The sequence below is a fragment of the Staurois parvus genome, unplaced genomic scaffold (genome assembly GCF_062004578.1).
Source record: "Staurois parvus isolate SC_StPar_1 unplaced genomic scaffold, SC_StPar_1.0 ptg000340l, whole genome shotgun sequence".
NCBI lineage: Eukaryota > Metazoa > Chordata > Amphibia > Anura > Ranidae > Staurois > Staurois parvus.
This window is the reverse complement of record NW_028318136.1, coordinates 5,276,276-5,298,065: the sequence shown is the minus strand read 5'-3', so window position 1 is coordinate 5,298,065 and position 21,790 is coordinate 5,276,276. Positions and strand designations below refer to the sequence as shown.

The following is a 21,790-nucleotide window of genomic DNA, read 5'->3' as shown; positions in this document are numbered from 1 at the left end:
ATTGCCTTTTCCTGTGCATGCCTTCTTATTTAATTCCTTTAAAGTATGTGTGTGTATATATATATATATATATATATATATATATATCATTAAAAATTCAACAGGAAACCTTAAAGTGATTGTAAGTGCTAAATTTTTTATTAAAATAACAAACCTTCTCGACTTACTCATTGTTCATTGACATACAGATCGTGGCTCAACACCCCCCCCCCCCATGCTTCCCCCTCACTGGCTGTGATTGACATCAGCCAATGGCTACAATAGCATGGTAGGGGAGGTCCCTGCATCATACATTATTTGTTTTGCTGGGAAACTTTTCTTTTTTTGTTCAATCCGGTGATTGAGCAGAAAAAATTGAACATGTATACCCTGTTTTATAATTGCTAGGGTTGACTATTTTTTTTTTGCTTTGTGCTAGGAATTGCTTTTAGCAATGGTGAACGCTGGAAGGAACTCAGGCGGTTCACTTTGATTACCTTGCGCAACTTTGGAATGGGTAAAAGGAGCATTGAGGAACGTATACAAGAAGAAGTCCAGCATCTTTTGGATTTTTTTCAGGAAACCAAAGGTGGGCAGACAGCTTTCACACAAGCTTAAGTGTAAAGCTCAAATGCAGGCAATATGTGGTAGGCAGTGCCTGGTGATTTACACTTAGTATGATGTCAGAATTACACTTTCATTGATTTAAGACTTGGTCCACCCATGATGGCTGTGGGAGCCTCAATCTGCATCAGATATGAGTGTTCCAGGTAGGAGAAAATCACCTGTATCTTTAGTAATGACAACAGAAATAGTTGGTTAAGGGCCCTGTAAACATTCTGATGCAGCTCTTAAAAAAATTCCATGCAATATATGATCTAAGCAAAGAACAAGCATGTCTTAATTGAGCCTCTAAGGAGTCCTTACAAAATTTGGCCATGGCTTGTCCAATTAGACAAAGGGGTTTCTGTTGCAAAGTGATTCCACAGAGGCTTTAAAAGCAGCAGATTCATCCTACGTAAGAGCATGTTGGTGAACCAAACGTTCTTTGGAGATCTCCATTCAAAGTTTATAAGACCTTATGGTCTGGAAAAGTTTAAATGGTGTTGAAATGGATTATGCTGTATACTATATGTGCTAAGCATCTGAAAGAAATATTGCTATATTGAATAATGACACTGTAATCCATCTAGTTTTTACACAAAATTAGAAACTAACTTCGAACGGTGTCTCCAAAGAACCTTTTTAGCTGGGTAATAGCGATTACCTTCCAATTACCTACCCATGTGTGGCTGCCTGCTATCATAGCTAGTAATATAGATCAAAATGTTTACATTTGTAATGACAAGACAATTGGATTGGCCTATAATATTACTGGCTAAGAAATTTAACTAGATACAATAATAAATGGAAAAAAAAAACATGACTTGAATCCGATGCTTGGTGAAAGGTAAATGTGAAGTCTGATTACTGCTTACATTCTCTGCCATGAGAAGATGCCTACCACTGGTGATGCAGAAGATTCATAAATATCCAGTGGTGCTGCTAGGATTGTGAAAGACTGTGGAGACTTATGGGCACTTAGAAGATAAAGAAAGAGCCATGTCAACTATTAGGCGTGGCCAACCTGTGCTAAAAAAAAACAAGCCACTCACTATATGCACATATGCTATAGTTCTTGTATCCACAAAATATGCTTTAATTGCCATAAGCAAGAGTCTAAGTGACTTGTACAAACCTAAAAAAAACAACAACAAAACTCTTCCATTACTTTTCTGCACACAGCCCACCTTAAAGAAGAAATGTATTAACATAGTCAGTAACTGTTTAGCATCAGTTGAAATCATAAACACCTCTGTCAGTTATATGTAATATACAATAATATAGCATAGAGAATGCAGAGGTCAGGAGTATATAATTTACTTAGAATGCAGTGGTCAGGAGCATGGCGTACACAGCCCATCATACAGAGTGCATTGGTCAGGAGTATGTAATGTACAACAGTGTATATAGTGTTGGGTTCAGGAGTGTGTAACACAAAAGCACAGGAGTACCTAAGCCACAGAGCAGAGGGCTCAAGAGTTTGTTTTGCACAACATGCAGGGCTCTAGAGTATGTCATGCAAAGGCCAGTATACAGAGTATACAGTATACAGAATACAATCAAATTCCCTCCCTCCTACAAGTACAAATCCCCTTCAAGCCCAAATCCCTCCAGTACAGATCTTCCCCCTACAGCCCCAAATCCTTACCCATTTCAAACTTTCCCTCATCCCTAAACCTCCAGCACATCCTGCCCTCCTTAGTTATAGCTGTTATTCTTACAGTTTTCATTCTGAAGATTGATATATATATATATATACAGTTGCAAAAAAAGTATGTGAACCCATTGGGGTTATGTGGAGTTTTGCATGAAATGGGCATAAAATGTGCTCTGAACGTCATCTAAGTCACAACAATAGAAGAACACAGTCTGCTAAACATAATACTACACAAACATTAGATGTTGCCATGCTTTAATTGCACATAACATGTAAACATTCACAGTGCAGGGAGGAAAAAGTATGTGAACCTTTGGACTTAATAACTGGTTGACCCTCCTTTGGCAGCAATAACCTCAACCAAACATTTCCTGTAGTTGCAGATCAGACCAGCACAATGATCTAGAGTAACTTTGGACCACTCCTCTTCACAAAACTGTTTCAGTGTAGCAATATTCTTGGGATGTCTGGTGTGAATCGCTCTCTTAAGATCATGCCACAGCATTTCAATCGGGTTGAGGTCAGGACTCTGACTGCGCCACTCCAGAAGGCGTATTCTGTGCTGTTGCAGCCATTGTTTTGTTGAATTACTTGTATGCTTTGGGTTATTGCCCTGTTGCATCACCCATCCTCTGCGGAGCTTCAGTTGGTGGACAGATGGTCATACGTTTTCCTGCAAAATGTCTTGATAAACTCTGGAATTAATTTTCCCATCAATGACAACAATCCGTCCAGGCCCTGAGGCAGCAAAGCAGCCCCAAACCATGATGCTCCCTCTGCCATGTTTTACAGTGGGGATGAGGTTTTGATGTTGGTGTGCTGTGCCTTTTTTTCTCCACACATAGTGTTGTGTGTTCTTCCCAAACAACTCAATCTGTCCACAGTATATTTTGCCAGTAGTGCTGTGGAACATCCAGGTGCTCTTTTGCAAACTTCAAACGTGCTGCAATATTCTTTTTGGACAGCAATGGCTCCCATGTACTCCATTCTTGTTTAATGTTTTCCTTCTTGTAGATGTGTCAACAAAAATCTTAGCATGTGCCAGAGATTTCTGTAGGTCTTTAGCTGACACTCTGGGATTCTTCTTTACCTCATGCAGCATTCTGCGCTGTGCTCTTGCAGTCATTTTTACAGGACGACCACGCCTAGGGAGAGTAGCAACAGTGCTAAACTTTCTCCATTTGTAGACAGTCTGTCTTACCGTGGACACATGTACATCAAGGCTTTTGGAGATACTTTGTAACCCTTTCCAGCTTCATGCAAGTCAACAATTCTTGATTGTAGGTCTTCTGAGAGCTCTTTTCTGTGAGGCATGGTTCACATCAGACAGTGCTTCTTGAAACCAGTAAACCCAAAACAGGTGTGTGTGTTTTAAGGGCAGGACAGCTGTCAGCAACACATCGAATATTATCACACTGATTGGAGTCAAGGTTGGCTCAGTCCTGGCTCCAATTAGCTCTGGGAGAAGTCATTAAGCTACGGCCTCACATACTTTTTCCTCCCTGCACTGTGAATGTTTACATGTTATGTGCAATTAAACCATGGCAACATCTAATGTTTGTGTAGTATTATGTTCAGCAGACTGTGTTCTTCTATTGTTGTGACTTAGATGATGTTCAGAGCACATTTTATGCCCAATTCATGCAAAACTCCACGTAATCTCAATGGGTTCACGTACTTATTCTTGCAACTGTATATATATATATATCAGATGAATCTGCTGCTTGGCCACTATTTTGGCCATGCTCATTTGTGTACCTACTCATATTTCTTCTTACAACTTATAATATACGTTGTTAAATTCTTGAATACTGACTTACGATATGCACCTACCCCTGTTGGTATACCATTGTAACACACAATGAGAAAATTCTTACATATTGTCATGAAATGTGTACGTAACCCTGTTTGTGTAACATTATAAACCAATAAAAACTTTACTGATTAAAAAAGAAAAAGTGAAACGACATACAGTACTACCTCTGCAGCTGCACTGTGAAATCCTACCTCTAATTTTCTCTTCTCTGTCTCGTCTTCTTTTTTGCCTTTGCTGTTTGATAGTAGATTAGCTGTTATGGAAATTAATTTTTGTAATTTAAAGTCAACACCAACAACATGGACAAAGAGAAAAACTTGATTTTGGATCTTCAAAGTGTTGACACTTCACATTGCACATACATAAACTAAATTATTTAATTGTGCGGGTTTTTTATTAAAGCCAGCCAATGTTATTGCCATTCATAGGGTATAACTGTTTTGTTCATGGTGCTGTCTATGATCTGTATTACTACCCAACCTGTAAATGACTGACTAAAGCTTAATATATCTATTTCTTTGTAATGCTAACATATGTAGACAAATTACCTCCTTGACTCATTGGACTTAGTTTTGAGCTTCACATTCTATTTATCTGTTTTTAGGTTCTGTTTTTAATCCAGCATTCTTTATCCGTCGGTCAGTCTCTAATGTAATCTGTTCTGTCCTCTTTGGGAGACGGTTTGAGTATACAGATCCAAAGCTGCAGACACTGCTGGACCTGATGACCGAGAATCTCCGAAGGGTGGACAATATCTGGGTTCAGGTAAAAACTTGTGTTATTGTAGACAAATCCTGGGAATCATCAACTGAGCTGACAGGCGGATAACTCGACTACAATAGAAACACTGGAACACCAAATGTTCTACTGTCTTTTTCTGACTCGGCTAATGTGTGGATATGGAATGTGCACTGTTAAAAGATTTATTCTCCCTTGTAGGGAATAATCAATATCTTACAGAGATTTCATGTTGGAGTTTGTCTTGTTTGTGATAAGCTTTTACAAAGCTTATGGGGTCTTTTTTTTTGCTACTTTCTAGTTTGGGTGTATCTAAGGCCTAAATATTTGAATTAGTTTTAGTATGGAAGGGTTGGGAGGATGTACACCGAATTCCCTGCATGTCACCAATCTTTCTTTCCACATGTGTTTATCCTAAGTGCCAGTTGAAATGCAGTTCATATTAATCCATGTTTTTAACATGGGTTGCTATGCATTTTGTAATTTTACTTTTTTATGATGTTATTGTGAAACATTGCAACAATTTAGGACAAAAAGAGTATTGTTTCACAATGTATAACAAAAACACATTATGCACTATTTAATTATATTAGAACTTTAATGTACATTATTGAATAATCTGCTATTCTGCAAGCAAATCTGCAGATGCAAACAGACTTTAAGTGAGGAATTCCTTTGTTTACAGTGGTGGAATGTGTAACCGGATGTATTTATCATTCTATGCATTCCATACTGTCTGCCTGCCACCTTGTGGAAGTAAGCCAAATTTCCTGGATTTTAAGGTATTTCAATCATGATTCAACCAAATTAGGAGTGTGAGGAATCAAATATAATGGGTCTTTTATTGTGCCTTAATAGGAGTGTTCAACACAAAACTGTTAGAATACAAAATATTTATTACAATAATTAAATACATTAAAAAAATGTGAACCAGAGTATATGAAATGTCATATCATTAGTATTTACCATAGATGAGCACATAGATACAAATGCAAAGATAGCGTGATGGATCAATGCGTTTCGCAGTGCAGTTGCTTCCTCATGATCCACGTCTGTATTTTGAAGATCGGCTGTCTTGGGACATTGGGGGTGAGTGACCTTTGGGGGGTGGAGGTGATGGGGCAGGGGTGTGGGTTGGCAGAGGGCTGTTAAGTGTTTGAAGTGCAGGTGTTTCTTCTCCTCTCTTCTTCTCTTTTCATCTCTTCTTTTCTTCTCTTCTCCTCTCTTCTCCTTTTTTTTCTCTTTCCTTCTTCTTTCTTCTCCTTTTTTCCAACAGTGGAAGCTGTTTATGTTCTATATTGTATTGAGTTGTCCTGTTTATTTTTGTTATTGATATTTGATGTATGATGTTTTTGTATAGCCATACCAATCTTCCAAATATAGGCAAGGACCTTAAAGAACAAACTGCATTGTGAAATACGTCGATCTATCACGCCATCTTTGCATTTGTATCTATGTGCTCATCACATGTACTAACAATTTGACATTTGATATACTCTGGTAATTTTTTTTAGATTATTGCAATAATATTGTATTTTAACAGTTTTGTGTTACACACTCCTCTTAAGGCATAATAAAAGTCCCATTATATTTGATTCCTCCCATTCCTAATTTAGGAGAATTGTGAAGAAAATTTCTTGAGATTGGGGATGATGACATAATGGGAGATTAAGGGACAGCTCCACTCACATTTATTGTATGTACAGTAATTCCTGGATCTTACATTTTATTTTTTATCTGTGTTCTCATTCCTACTAATTAGAAGCCAAACACTACATTAATGTCCCAATACAGGTGTACAATTTCATACCGTCCATCCTGAAATATATTCCGGGGCCTCACTATAAACTTGCCGAGAATTACCAAGCACAGCTGGACTATGTGGAGGAGATAGTAAGAGAACATGAAAAGACTCTGGACCCTACCTCACCACGAGACTATGTTGATGTGTTCCTACTGAAAATGCAACAGGTTAGAATTAGCATTTGTCATAATCAAGGTACCTGTATATGCTATTCTAGAAAAAAATGACTTATTAAAAGTTATCTAAATTATGAAGAATTCCTTGGGTCTCGGAGAGGTCAGTTGGACAGTGTTGGAAGCTTGAAGGCCTTCTTGAGTTAGTTTCTTATTGCTACATCTAAATCTTTCCAAATGTTTAACTGAACGCTTAACAATCTCTGAGGGAAGAACATGCTATATTGCCTATTAAAATGAATCCGATTAAAAGATGTACTAGAAAGTATAATGTGGATATACTCAGGGCCGTCTTTAACTCAGGGCAAAAGGGGCAGCTGCCCTGGGCCCTGTAATTATTCTGGGGCCCAAAACAGTTGCTCCTTGAGCCCGTGCTGCTCACAAATAGTTTCCAAGTTGTATCGGGTGCAGCCGATACCCCAATTGCTCTCCCAGCTGTGTTAATAAAAGAGGCACACTGTAACAGGGGAGAAGCAGAGCTGTGGGCTGTATGTGCTGCAGCCTCCCGCTTCTCCCTCTGTCAGGAGCTGCAGGACCAGAGCGACATGGAGTCAGGCAGAGTGGCTTTCTACGTTCCACCGCCCCCACCCTCGCCTGTCAGACTTGTGTAGCACACAGCTGAGTGAAGTGTTCTGGCTATGTGCTACAGGTCTGATAGGCAGAGACTGCAGAGTATTGGAGAAAGAGCCCGCGCACACCTAGCAGAGCGGTGCCTGCTGAAGCTTCTGTAAACAGGTGAGAGAGAACAGTGGAGGGAAGGGGGGGGGGGTCACATGTCCAGAGAATCAACTGTGGGGAGGTTGGAGGTGTAGTGCCGAGGTGCCAGATAGGGGGTGGAGGGATTTGTGAAGAGATGAGGGCTAGGAAAAGGAGGGAGGGTAAATTTGTGAAAAGGGGGAGATTGGTGGATTTGTAAAAAGAGGTGAGAGCTGTAAAAAGGTGGAGAACTAAATTTGTGAAGAGGTGAGAGCTCTGGGGGGGCATTTGTGAAAAGAGGCGAGAATTGTATAGGGCGAGGGGCAGGTTGTGTAAACTGCCTCTCATCCACAGCGTGGGGTGTAAGCTGTGGATGGGGGGAAGAGTTGAGTTGTTCACATTGGGTACAAAGACAAGCTGTGGACAGGGGGGCAGAGTTGAGCTCTAAATTGGGAAATAGGTGAACAGTGGCAAGAAAAGGTGGGCTGTGGACGGGAGAAAAAGTGGTGAGCTGTAGATGGGGGGTGGGGTGGTACAGAGGTGAGCTGTGGATGGGGAGATGGTACAAAGATGAGCTGTGGATGGGGGAGGTCGAGAGGTGAGCTATGTATGGGGGGGGTAGAGAGGTGAGCTGTGGAAGGGGGGCTACAGAGCTGAGCTGTGGATGGGGATTGGTACAAAGATGAGCTGTGGATGGGAAGGTACAAAGGTGAGCTCTTGATGGGGGTACAAAGGTGAGCTGTGGATGGGAAGGTAGAGAGGTGAGCTGTGGATGGGGGGCTACAGAGCTGAGCTGTGGATGGGGATTGGTACAAAGATCAGCTGTGGATGGGAAGATACAAAGGTGAGCTGTAGATGGGGGGTTACAAAAGGGAGCTGTGGATGGGGGTACAGAGGGGAGCGGTGGATGGGGGAGCAGAGCCCACATATCTGCTTAGATAAAAAAGTATGCAGAGGTGTGCTGGGGAGAGAATCCAAATTTACCAAGTGACTCCTTTGGGGGTGGCGCTACACTTGCTTTTGCTTTCACACACCGCAATGTGTGGACACACAACACATAGCCTCCACCCTGGAAGTCTACAGCATCCTACCAAATCAGCAGCAGCCCAATGGTAGATGGACAGTGCAAAGGGCCAATGAGAATGGTGGTCTGGCTTAGACAACAGGGTGCCACAGTCAGTGTTGGCAGGGCAGAGGGTGGGGCTCCAGAGTGCTGCTGTGCCTGGCCAGGTCTGCGCTGACTTGTGTGGGTTGAGGTGGTGGTGGGGAAGGAAGGTGACAGTGGAGGAGAGAGAGGTGCTGGCTGCCTCTGGACACTCGGCAATGAGCTTCACCAGAAGGACAAACTTTATGTAAGTCTCACCTTTCCTGAATGACTTCTCTATTCCTGGCTGGTCCTTCTGCTGCTGGTGGCATGACTAGTTATTTATTCCTGGCAGCCCATCCTCGGGGATGCTACTCACATTGGGCTCTGTTCCTACCTAACCTTTATAGTTGTGTGTGCTCCACTCCGCTCATTGCTACTAACAAGCTCTAAAAGTGTTCTTCTGTCTATTGGTAGGTCTCCTAACCTCCCTAGGTCATAGTGTACTGTCTGTGAGGAAATGATGTGCTGTAACCTTCAGCAACCAATTACTGAGCCATAATGATGTGCTATAACCTCTAGCAACCAAAAAGTGGTAACGATGTGCAGTAACCTATAACAACCAATCCATGAGCAATAATAAAGTGCAGTAACCTTCAGCAAACAATCAGTGAGTAGTAATGATGTGCAGCAACCTCTAGCAACCAATGAGTGATCAGTAAGGATGTGCAGTAACCTCTAGCAACCCATCAGTGAGCCTGGACCAATAAGTGAGTGTGGACCAGTTCTTTATGTTTATACTATTACATTTTTTTGCATAAGTTTATGTGTGTGTTTTTTGTGATGTTGGGGTGCAGACCGAAATTGCATGGGGCCCAAGAAAATGATTGGACAGTGGGCAAACAATATTAAAGACGGCCCTGGATATACTGTAAGTAGATACAGTATAGGTAGAAACATGGCTAAGTGTAATGTGGGCAACAAAGATAATTTTCCTTTAACATATATTTTGCCATGCAGACTTACTGTATAATCCTTTACTTGACAACTTGACTTCCACTGTTGCCAAGCAAAATATTTTATCATTAAAAATGATTGTTGTACGTACTATATATTTGCAAGGCTTTCAGTACTCACAACTACATCTACCCACATCTAATGACATTCTTGCCGCCTGTGAGGGGATGTCATCACCACCTCTATGCCAACGACACCCAAATCTACCTCTCCACCCCCCACCTCACCCCCTCACTCTCTGCCCGCATCGCCCACCTCCTAAACGACATATCAGACTGGATGTCGCTCCATTTCCTCAAACTTAACTTATCCAAAACTGAGCTCCTGGTCTTCCCCCCACCCCGTGCCCCCCCCATCCTCTCCATCACTACTAACAACGCCACCATCTCTCCCACCCAACACGCCAAAGTCCTGGGTGTCACCCTGGACTCCCACCTCTCCTTCTTACCCCACATCCAACTGCTATCTAGATCTTGCAGGCTCCACCTCCGCAACATCTCCAAGATACGCACATTCCTCAACCCAGACACCACCAAACAACTCGTACACTCCCTCATCATCTCACGTCTGGACTATTGCAATTCCCTTCTCACCGGCCTACCAAAACGAACGCTATCCCCACTCCAGTCGATCCTAAACTCAGCGGCTATACTCATCCACCTCACCAACCGCTCCACATCTGCCTCCCCCCTCTGCCAATCCCTTCATTGGCTCCCGATTGCCCAACGCATCAAATTCAAACTGCTAACTCTGACCTACAAAGCCATTCACAACGCTGCCCCAAACTACATAACTGACCTGATACCCAAATACTACCCTACCCATGCCCTCCGCTCCTCACAGGATCTCCTACTCTCTAGCTCCCTGGTCTCCTCCTCCCATGCCCGATTGCAGGACTTCTCTAGGACTTCCCCCATCCTCTGGAACTCCCTACCCCAATCCATCAGACTGTCACCTACCCTCCTCACCTTTAGGCGCACCCTGAAAACCCTCCTCTTTAGGGAAGCCTACCCCGACCTCACCTAACACCTGACCTCACCTAACTAACCTCCTCCACTCCTCCCATCACTCCCCCACAGCCATTTCCTCCTGTACCACCTTACCCTCCCTCCTAGATTGTAAGCTCGAAAGAGCAGGGCCCTCGAACCCTTGTGTATTGTATTGTTACTGTCTTGTCTCATGTTCTGTCCCCCTTGCTACTGTACAGCGCTGAGCAAACCCTGTGGCGCTATATAAATACTGTATAATAATAATAATAATCACTGTGAGCCTCCAGTGACTTTTTTTCTCCTCACCCCTAAAGCCCATGGTAGTGGTAGCATGCTTTAAGGAAGTTTTTTGACACATGGGCCAGAAGACTTTCCATGCCTGCTGTGTATATGTGGACTTGAGAGCTTCTACTGACTACAACAGGCCTCAATTAAAAAATGTATCAGAAGGATAGCCTTATACATATGCACAGCTAGGGGTTAGGTCCTTGACTGGGCTGGAGACAGCCAATTGGCTAGTTTGACCTAGAGGGTGAATGAGTTGGAGGGGCACCTTCTACTTTGAGATTCAGTACAAGTTGTGGATATTTTGAGGTTTACTTTTGTGCTCTCCTTTGCTGTTTGTACCTTCAATTCTACAGTATATAACTGATAACTGCAGAAAGAATATTTAGCTTTTTTGGTGTTGCATAAAGTGGGGAGAGGTTAGAACTTCAATCAGCTTGTTTTTAATAACTTTAATATATACTCAGAAATACAGCATATGCTATAGCCATACTGGACTCAGACATTGTATTGTAAAGTGCTGCGCAACAATTCAAGTGAGTTTAGAAAGCATGATACATATGGGCCAAAGCATTGTTTAGAAGGGGTAGCGTATGCTGTTTAACACTGGAAGCTTGCCTAGGTAACTCATTGGAGTATGGCTGAAAATGTAAATTTGGGGCAAGTTTAATTTTGGGAAAGCCAATGGTTGTGGGAAAGGCACTATTAATAAAGTAATACGGGAAAGATACATAGCCAGAAAATGTATACAGAGGAGGATGAGAAGAAAAAATTTCCATCAGCTTTTTACTGCTGTCTATTTCTCTTTGAAAGATTTCCCCTCACTTTCTCTTCCAGGTATGCACTTGATAGAGCAAGAAACATAATTTCAATGGGGGACACAAATAGGAACTAAAACATGGATATGTAGAGAACAGTAAGGGCACCCCACCAATGTTGTTAGGGTCCAGAGAAGTCTTTTATTCAGTATTCAGTAGAAAAGGAGAACCAACAAGTTTAAGGGGTTTACACACTCCTTTAATCAGGGCTTGTGTAACTTCAGTGATGCTTGGGCTCAGGGAATTGAAAATTCTTGTAAAAACATTGTCAAGTTTAAGCACCAATATTAGCTGCAGCAACTGTTGGCCATAATGATTATTTACTAGAAGACTTCTTTAAACTCTGGAACCATTGGTGGGAAACCATTATTGTTTTCTAAATATCTGGATTTCTCTGAGGACCCCCTCTTCTGTTTGAGGTCACTTTGGTATATGGGAAAAGCCTCACCAAATTGATTTAGCATAATCAATAAGATGGTCTCTTACAGCATTGGACATTAGTAATAGGAGACCTAGCACCTCTTATACATATACTTCTAGGAATTAAAATATGACAATTAATAAAAACTTACTCCACCATGTCTAAAACAAAAAAAAACCCCTGAAAAAACACTTTGGCAGGGGATCCATTTTACAGTAACTTTATTTATATTATATTAGCAAATTGATAAAATTGGGCCATGCTCTATACAAATGTCTCTATTTGTGTCATTATGGTGGGGGTTCCAGATGTGCATCTTATTGAAAAGTACAAAGTTGACAATTCTTTAGCAAAGGAAAGTCCCTGATTCTTAAATCAACCAATCAGATATTTTCTTTTATTCCCCCATATATTTCAGGAAAGCAACAATCCACACACAGAATACAGTCTACCAAACCTTCTCTCCTGTGCACTGGACATATTTTTTGCAGGACAGGAGTCCACCACCAGCACGTTGTCTTGCACATTGCTCTTTCTTATGAAGTATCCTCATATTAAGGGTAAATATAGCTTTCTGAGAATGTGAAACAAATTATTGGCTAATTTCTGCCAGAATCAAAGCCACAGTTGTTATTTACAGAGGGCAAAGAATTGGTCTGGTGGGTTCTTACAGGGACTAATGTCACCAAGCTCCACCCCTACATGTTTTGTCTCAACTGAACTTTACCAAGGGTGCAAGCAGGGAAGGTGCAAGGAGCTTGAAAACAAGAAGGCCTTCAGGGTGCATGCCCAAAGGAAAACTGTTGGGTTAAAAGTTGCTTATTTGTTTTCAAAAGCGCAAGTTCTGATGTTCTTTCTTTTTTATTTGGGGAATCAATGACCTAGAACAAACATATACAAGTAAAATTTCCAACAACTGCTATGTGCGGGTTTGTTTAGTGTGAAAGGTATACAAAAAAGTAAAATAGTGAAGGAAGGAGACTAGTGAACATCCATTCAGTAACTTTTATTTCTCCTCACCCCTAAAGCCCATGGTAGTGGAAGCATGCTTTAAGGAAGTTTTTTTGACACATGGGCCAGAAGACTTTCCATGCCTGCTGTGTATATGTGGACTTGAGAAATTCTACTGACTACAACGGACCTCAATTAAAAAATGTATCAGAAAGAGAGCCTTATACATATGCACAGCTAGGGGTTAGGTCCTTGACTCAACTGAACTTTGCCAAGGGTGCAAGCAGGGAAGGTGCAAGGAGCTTGAAAACAAGAAGGCTTTCAGGACGCATGCCCTAAAGGAAAACTGTTTGGTTAGAAGTTGCCGCTGCTTACTTGGTTTCAAAAGCGCAAGTTCTGATGTTCTTTCTTTTTTATTTGGGGAATCAATGACCTAGAACAAACATATACATGTCAAATGTCTAACAACTGCTATGTGCAGGTTTGTTTGGTGTGAATGGTATACAAAAAAGTGAAATAGCAAAGGAAGGAGACCAGTGAACATCTATTCACTGATCTACTCTACCTAGCAAGAACCCAGAAGCTACATGAATAATGTTACTTACGGTTTCTGCTGGTCAATCTGCCCTCCATTAGCTTTAGTGAATGGCAGATGAGACATTAAGGTTCTAATCAGGGGCGGACTGACAACTCATGGGGCCCCCGGGCAATAGGGGATCATGGGGCTCCTGTGTCCTTGCCCAAACCCAAAAAAGCCTATGAAAAAGGTACCAGGGGCATCTCATGGGGCCCCCTACTGACCCCGGGTTTCCAAATGGTCAGACCACCCCTGCTTCTAATAGGCCCTGATGTATCAATAAAGAAAACCTGTCATTAAAAAATAGTATCACATATGAGACATTTGGTCCCCTATGTGATAAAAAAGTAACATTTGGTGAAAAACTTGAGCACCCATTTCCACATAAAAGCACGTAAGGATGCAAACACACGTTTGGGGCGCCCATGTACAAAAACATTGTTTGTGCTATACATGTTACATATCGCCATGCACTCCAGAGTGAGAGAGATCATTCTTGAGCAATTATTCACATTAATTTGTAACTGATTACCTGTAGGGCCTTTTAAAACATTACCTATGGAAAATTTAGGGTACTAAAGTTTGTCGCCATTTCATGGGTGAATCTAGTATCTATTCACTCATCTTTTATTCTTTACAAAAAAATGGAATATATATTGGTTTTTTTTTAATGCCCTAAAATTAATTTTGGTGTTTTTTTTCTGAAATTTTGCACTTGATAATAATGTTCACAAAATTGTAACTACCATAATTTTATTCTTCAGTGTCTTCGCTTTCAAAAAAATATGTAATGTTTTTAGGGTTTTAGTTAATCTACAGGCCTACAATGATTTTATAAACGTGTTAAAAAAAATAGCAAAAACGGCTTTAGCAGTGAAAGGGTTAAATCTCTACTGCAGAGATGCAACCCACTAATGACAAACAATTTGCAATGCTGTTGCCCAAGCCGTAGGTGTATAGTCCACTGTGTACATGTCTCATTGGCTCTTGTCTCTTGCACAATAGAGAGATACTGAGGGCACGTTACTGAAAATCGCAGCCAGGAACACTGAGCAGTTGCCAACAGCATTCAGTTAGGTTTTGGTAGATTAAATAAATGAAGAAATGTGGAAGGATGAAAACTGCTCCATAGCAATCAATCATGATTAATTTGTCATTTTTACTCATTTAAAGTTAAAACCCAACTCTAGACAAAATATTTTGTTTAGTTTTGGATAGAGTGAGAAAGTTTTTTACAGCCTCTTGTGTTCCTACTGGGAAGATTTCAGGATAGGTCAAATAAAAGGATTGTGGGTGCAATATCAGGCTCCTGCAGAAACTGTCTGCCTCTACCTCCCGTAGAGGCAGGCAGTTACTTGAGAGCAGGAAGACCAATGAACTACGAGAGCAGTCATCAGCACCCTCATAGTTCATTGAGAACTACAACCCACCAGCCACAATGGCTAACAATACTTATAAACTATTAATTTACAGGAAACCCATCAAGGAAGCCCCTCGAGGCTACACTGTTTTTAAAATTGTGACAGTAGGTGCGGGGAGAAGATCAATGGGGTGGGGGTGCATGCTGAACATGTTACTGTATATGTTACACCCTAAATACGGGTGTAACATGTAATGTGCAGGAAGGTGAACTTAGCCTTTATCTGATTCCTGACCACCCTATAGCAGAACTACTGCTACAGGGTGGCAGGGCTGCGCAAAATCACGTGTATATATACGTGATTTTGTATTTCCAGGTAGGGGGTCCGAGCCGGCATTGACAGCTACAGCTGTCAATCCCCTGCCAGCACCCGGCAATTGCCAACTATCACTGACAGGTCACAGGGGAGAGTTCTGTATGTAAACAATACAGATATCTCCCCTGTCAGCAACAGCATGCTGCTTTGTATTGCTCTACATAGCAGAGCAATACAAAACAGCATGCCTCCCTAGTAAAGCACACACACAGGACGCAGTAAAACAGCACCCCAGATGTTAACCCTTTCCTGCCCAGTGTCATTAGTACAGTGCTTTTTATTAGCACTGATCACTGTATTAGTGTCACTGGGGATATCAGTGACAGTTAGTCAGTTCCCCCCTAGAGTTAGAATGTCCTGCTATAAGTCTCTGATAGCCGTCATTACTAGTATGAAAAAAAAATGTCCAGTATATATACCGCCATTTGTAAACAGTATAACTTACACGTAAATCAAATAATTTATACGTATTGGGATTTTTCTTAGTAAAGACGTGTAGCAAAATACATTTTAGCCTAAATTTATGATGAAATTTGATTTTTTTTTTAAAAATTTTACTGGATATGTTTAATAGGAAAAAGTAAAAAATATTTTCAAAATTGTCTGTTTTTTTTTTGTTGTTTATAGCACAAAAAATAAAAAACACAGAGGCGATCAAATATCACCAAAAGAAAGCTCCATTTGTGGGAAAAAAGGACATCAATTTCAGTTAGGTGCAGCATTGCATGACCGTGCAATTGTCAGTTAACCATCAGCCGCCCGGCCTATAGCCGTTTGGCGGCCGCAAAAATGCTTCAGCTTTCCGGGTGCACACCATTTGGCGTGCTCCCGCACATGCGCAGTTCGTGCGGTTGCAGAGCCGCGCAGTGGCGCGATCTGTCACCAGCCGTGTACCTTGGACACCAATCACACCAATCACAGCAGATCACATGACAGTTGTATACAATGGATGGCTTCATTCATGGCATCCATTGTATACTAGTGCCTAGCTAGCTGTGAATGGTCACAGCAGGTCACATGCACATGTCATGTTATTAGCTGTGGCCAAATCACAGCAAAGCACAAAAAAAAAAAAAAAACCTGAATGAATAGATTTCATTCAGGTAAATGCTTGCTTATAGCAAAGTAATTCTTTGCTATAAGCAAATTGTGTAAAACACAAAAAAAACAAAATACTGATCACTTCCCCAAAGTAGTACAATGTTACTATGGTAACATTGTACTACTTTGGTCATAGTAAAATATGAAAAAAAATCTTAAAAAAATAAAAAAAAATGTAATAAAAAATTAAAAATAATAATAAAAAAAAAATTATATATATATATATATATATATATATATATATATATATATATATATACTGTATTTTCCGGCGTATAAGACGACTTTTTAACCCCTGGAAATCTTCTACAAAGTCGGGGGTCGTCTTATACGCCGGGTACTAGGTTGAAACCTTACCGTACTTCCGTGCTGATGCTTCTGCGCATGTTTTCGGCAGCAGTAGACGATCGCGGATCACCATAGCTCGCAGAACTGCATGAGACATCAGATGCAGCAGTGCTCGATTGAGCTTGACTGAAACTGTGATATGCAGAGAAGGGATACACATCGGGTAGCGGCTTCTGCGCATGTCACAGTTTCAGTCACGATCAATCGAGCACTGAACGGCTGCATCCGACGTCTCATGCAGTTCTGCGAGGAATTGTGATCAGCGATCGTCTACTGCTGCCGAAGACATGCGCAGAAGCGTCAGCTCGGAAGTACCGGTATGGTACTGCTGCATCCGACCTTGTCCCCTTCATTTCTATGACATACGGTAATTAATTATTAATATTATAATGTGGCAGTTTTGTGCAATTTATGGTACCGCTCGGATCATCTTGGAGACAGGCAGGGCTGGGCAGGCAGGGAGAGCTGACCCACCCAATCCAAGCAGGCTTTGTATGCAGTGTGCACAGAAAATACTGGTACATCGCTTGCCGTGATTGGTTGGTAGAGGGGTAGTCTTATACGGCGAGTATAGCCCAAACCCTATATTTTAACAGGAAAAGTAGGGGGGTCGTCTTATACGCCCAGTCGTCTTATACGCCGGAAAATACGGTATATATATATATATATATATATATATATATATATATATATATATATATATATATTTTTTTTTTTTTTTTTTTTTTCATACTGTCACCAGTCAGTGTCCCTGTTCAGCGCCATGCCAGTTATATGATGACGCTGTACTGCACTGGTGACAGTGTGTAAAAAAAAAAATAGTGAAAATAATTTTTTTAATTTTTTCATTTTCCGAAAAATTATGACAAAAAAAATACAACTTCAAAAAACTAGCCATTCCTCTTATGAAGTACGTCCAACTGTCTGCTCTGCAAAAAGGGGTCATTTGGGGGATATCTGTACTATTCTGACATTCTTGGACCTCAAAAAATTAGATTGGCTGTCAGTACTTCAGGATTGATCAATTTTCAGATCTATACCATAGTTTGTGAACTCTATAACTTTCCTACAAGCTAATTAATACATCCTAATTTGGGTTATTTTCACCAAAGACATGTAGTAGAATACATCTCGGCCTAAATTTATGAAGAACAATTTATTTGTAAACTTTTATAACAGAAACAAAGAAAAACTTGTTTTTTTTCAAAATTTTTGGTCATTTTTTGTTAATTTAGCAAAAAATAAAAACCCCAGCGATTGATTAAATACCACCAAAAGAAAGCTCTAGTTGTGTGAAGAAAATGATAAAATTTTAGTTTGGGTACAATGTTGTATGACCGCGCAATTGTCATTCAAATGTGAGAGCACTGAAACCTGAAAAATGGGCAGGAAGGTGTAAAATTGCCCGGTATTGAAATGGTTAAAGTAATACAGCACCGTATCACAAAAAATGGTCTGGCCAGGAAGGGGGGTAAATCCTCTGGAGGGCAAGTGGTTAAATAGCTTTCAAGCCAACTTCCTATTATTAGCCAACATTATTACGAGCTATGCTGTGCCTTAATGTGCAGTGCATTAAGGCAGCCTATTAAAAACGAATAGGCTGCGAATGCATCCAAATGTGGTAAAAATCATGTATGACCCCATGCATGTCTTATGATGATGCAGAAGTGTAACTGGGCCCTCAATATTAAGCTTCTGTAATACTAGAATAACAGAAAACAGATTAATAATAATAAAACAAAATAAAAATGATCTTTGAATAAAATGCAGGATTTTTGATTATTTTCTAAACTGAAAATGTAGAGGTCAGCTGTATTAATCTTTCAATATGGCATGCGTCCTATAGCAATGTTTATATATTTACATTTATATTTTACCAGAAAAGGTCCAGGCAGAGATAGAGAATGTCATAGGTCGAACCCGTAGGCCATGTATGGAGGATCGAACCAAGATGCCATATACTGATGCTGTAATGCATGAGGTTATGAGATTTTTTGACTTATCACCACTTGGAAGCCCTCATTCGGTGACGAAGGATACTGTCTTCAGAGGATATAATCTTCCCAAGGTACTCACAATCTCCCGACTAACCAAATATATTGTTGACTGTTCAGACAGTTCATCTTTCTTTCTGCCCTGTGCAGGGTACCATCATCTTCCCTATCCTGCACTCTGTGCTGCATGATGCCTCACTCTTTGAAAAGCCCCAGGAGTTTTATCCAGGACATTTTCTAGACCAGCAAGGATTGTTCAAGAAAAATGAAGCCTTCATGGCATTCTCTGCAGGTAAGATATTGTATAGAATCCTATGAGATGTGTAATGTCTTCTTTCATAGTAGCAGGACAAAGGGGTCATACACTTTCTTCATGTGTGATATAGTGGTAGAGCTTGTTGCACCCAGTGCAGCAACTTAGGGGATTTGTTTTGGGTCAGCAGGAGGTATGGCTTATTAACCACTTCCAGACCGGACACTTTTACCCCCTTCCTGACCAGGGCAATTTTGAGCTTTCAGCGCTATCACACTTTGAATGACAATTGCGCGGTCATGCAACACTGTACCCAAATGAATTTTTACCATTTTTTTGAGACAGATAAAGCTTTATTTTGGTGGTATTTATTCACCGCTGGGATTTTTATTTTTTTTGCTATGTAAATGAAAAAGTCCAAAAATTTTGAAAAAAAGTGTTTTTTTTATAAAAGTTTGCAAATAAATAATATTTCATCATAAATCTTTGCAAAATGTATTCAGTTATCTTTTTAGTAAAAAAAAAATCCACATTAGTTTATAACCAAAAATTATAATTTTTAAACATTTTTTTTTACATTTTTATTTTATTTTTTTATATTATTATTATTATTTTTTTTTTACATACTGTCACCCTAGCAGTACAGTGTCACCATGGTGACACTGTACTACTTGTGGGGGGTGATGAAGATTTTTTTTTTTATTACACTGATTGCTTTTACACCCATATAGGATGTAAAAGCAATCATTTCTCTTTCTCTCTGTGTGCATTCTTGCGCTCATTGAGAAGTACTGAGTGAGCTGTGATTGGTCACAGCTTGTCACATGGTACAAGGCTGTTGTGAATAGGCTTGTACCATGTGACCTCTGTGATCATTCACAGATTTCACACGTAGTAAGCAATGATGTCACAAGTGACATCTTGCTTACTACTTTGCATGTGATCACTGATTGGCCAATCAGTGATCACATGATCGGGACCTCGTATAGAGGTCCCGTCCGACGATCGGTGTTTCACTGTGTCCGGAGGACACAGCGGGCACCGGATCGCGGTGCTGCGCGCTCCCAGGGACACTTTCAAGTTTATCTACAACCAAAGTCTTTTCTTTAATTTTATTTTTGTATTGTTATTATTCATGACGAGCATTTACCAATTATCTACAGTGCTTTACGTTTACATAAGCCCTTCAAGGAGCTTACAATCTAAGGTCCTAATCTCCCATGCAAACATACATATACTAGAGCCAATATAAATAGGAGACATTTAACCTTTCAATATGTATTTGGAGTGAGGAAGAAAACTCACACAAGTAAGAGAATAACATGTAAACTCCATACAGGTGTCCTGGTTGGTATTTGAACTAAGAAACCTAGTGCTGCCCCATATGAAAGAAAAATATATTGGAAATATATTTTTTTTAAATATTCTTCCCAAATATATTGACATATATTTGAAATGCTACAATTTTGACCGTATTAAATATATTTAAAAAAAAAAAAAAAAATATATATATATATATATATATACACACACACATGCTGTATTTGTAAATGCATTCCAAAGATTTGTATTTTTAAAGACATACAGTATATTTGAAATGTATTTTTAAAAATATTTTTCATATAGTTTGTAATAAAAACGCATCTCAACATGATATATATATATATATATATATATATATAATTTTATTTTTTTTAATATATTGAATATGGCCAATATTGTAGCAGTTCAAATATATGTCAATATATTTGGGAAGAATATTTTTAAAATATATTTCAAATATATTTTTCTTCCATGTGGGGCAAGACATTATTGTAAATCTCTGAAATAAAAAATGTACAAAGCATATCCTTCTATAGTGTGTACTTGCGTCAATCCAGAGCACTGAATGTGCATTCTGTCTGCAGTCTGCCCCTGTTATCTTCATGAGTTATTGCTGATTCCAAGAGATCGAGGGGGATGAGTGAGGCACCCTCCAGCACACAGCCTGTGAATGACAGCCTCAACTGTGCATGTTTCCTTATGAGATTGTGTAGGGGGGGTGTCCATTCTCTCCAATCAGGTCTCATATTGCACTCACCTGTCCTCTCTGAGCTGTTGTCACGTACCTTGGTTGAAGGCCGAGTTAATGAGAGGGTTTCTCTTGCGTCAAGGTGAACCAGTGTCATACACAGTGAGCCAGCAGCATGGTCAGGAGGCAGGCTGGGGTCGGTACCAGGTTAGCAAGCAGAGTAAGGTCCAGTAGCAAGGAGATCAGGCAGAGAACAGTCAGAGGCAAGCCAAGGTCAGAATCCAGAATCCACAGAGCAAGGTCAGGAACAAGCCAGGTCAGCAACGGAAGATCAGTCAGTACAAACAGGAACACGGGTCACAGGAAGCTGAGAACATCTAGTGATTAGTACACAGCAGAGTCAACTTTAAAAAAGACAGCTTGGCACCAATGCAGGAAGATGTGTGTGCCGATGCACGATGGTGCATAGAAATGTCTGTGTGCTGATCAGGGGCGGACTGACCATTCGAGCACTCGGGCACTGCCCGAGGGCCTGTGGTCAGTAGGGGGCCCATGAGATGCCTCTGGTACCTTTCATTGGCTTTTTCATAGGCTTTTTTGGGTGTGGGCAAGGACACAGGGGCCCCATGATCCCATATTGCCCGGGGGCCCCATGAGTTGTCAGTACACCCCTGGTGCTGATATACATGCACAAGAATTAGCTGCATGGGAATTAGCATTAGAAAAAGAATTTGCATGA

General features: G+C 40.5%; 1 protein-coding gene across 1 annotated transcript in view; it reads left to right on the top strand.

Moving 5' to 3' along the window:
- The window catches only part of LOC149456981 (cytochrome P450 2B2-like), a 41,278-nt gene that overhangs the window by 6,810 nt on the left and 12,678 nt on the right, over positions 1-21,790 (top strand). The window contains exons 3-8 of the mRNA XM_089684269.1: positions 419-568; positions 4,660-4,820; positions 6,588-6,764; positions 12,499-12,640; positions 18,674-18,861; positions 18,938-19,079. Coding sequence (XP_089540395.1) covers positions 419-568; positions 4,660-4,820; positions 6,588-6,764; positions 12,499-12,640; positions 18,674-18,861; positions 18,938-19,079 — 960 coding nt within the window. The remainder of the gene's footprint in view (positions 1-418; positions 569-4,659; positions 4,821-6,587; positions 6,765-12,498; positions 12,641-18,673; positions 18,862-18,937; positions 19,080-21,790) is intronic.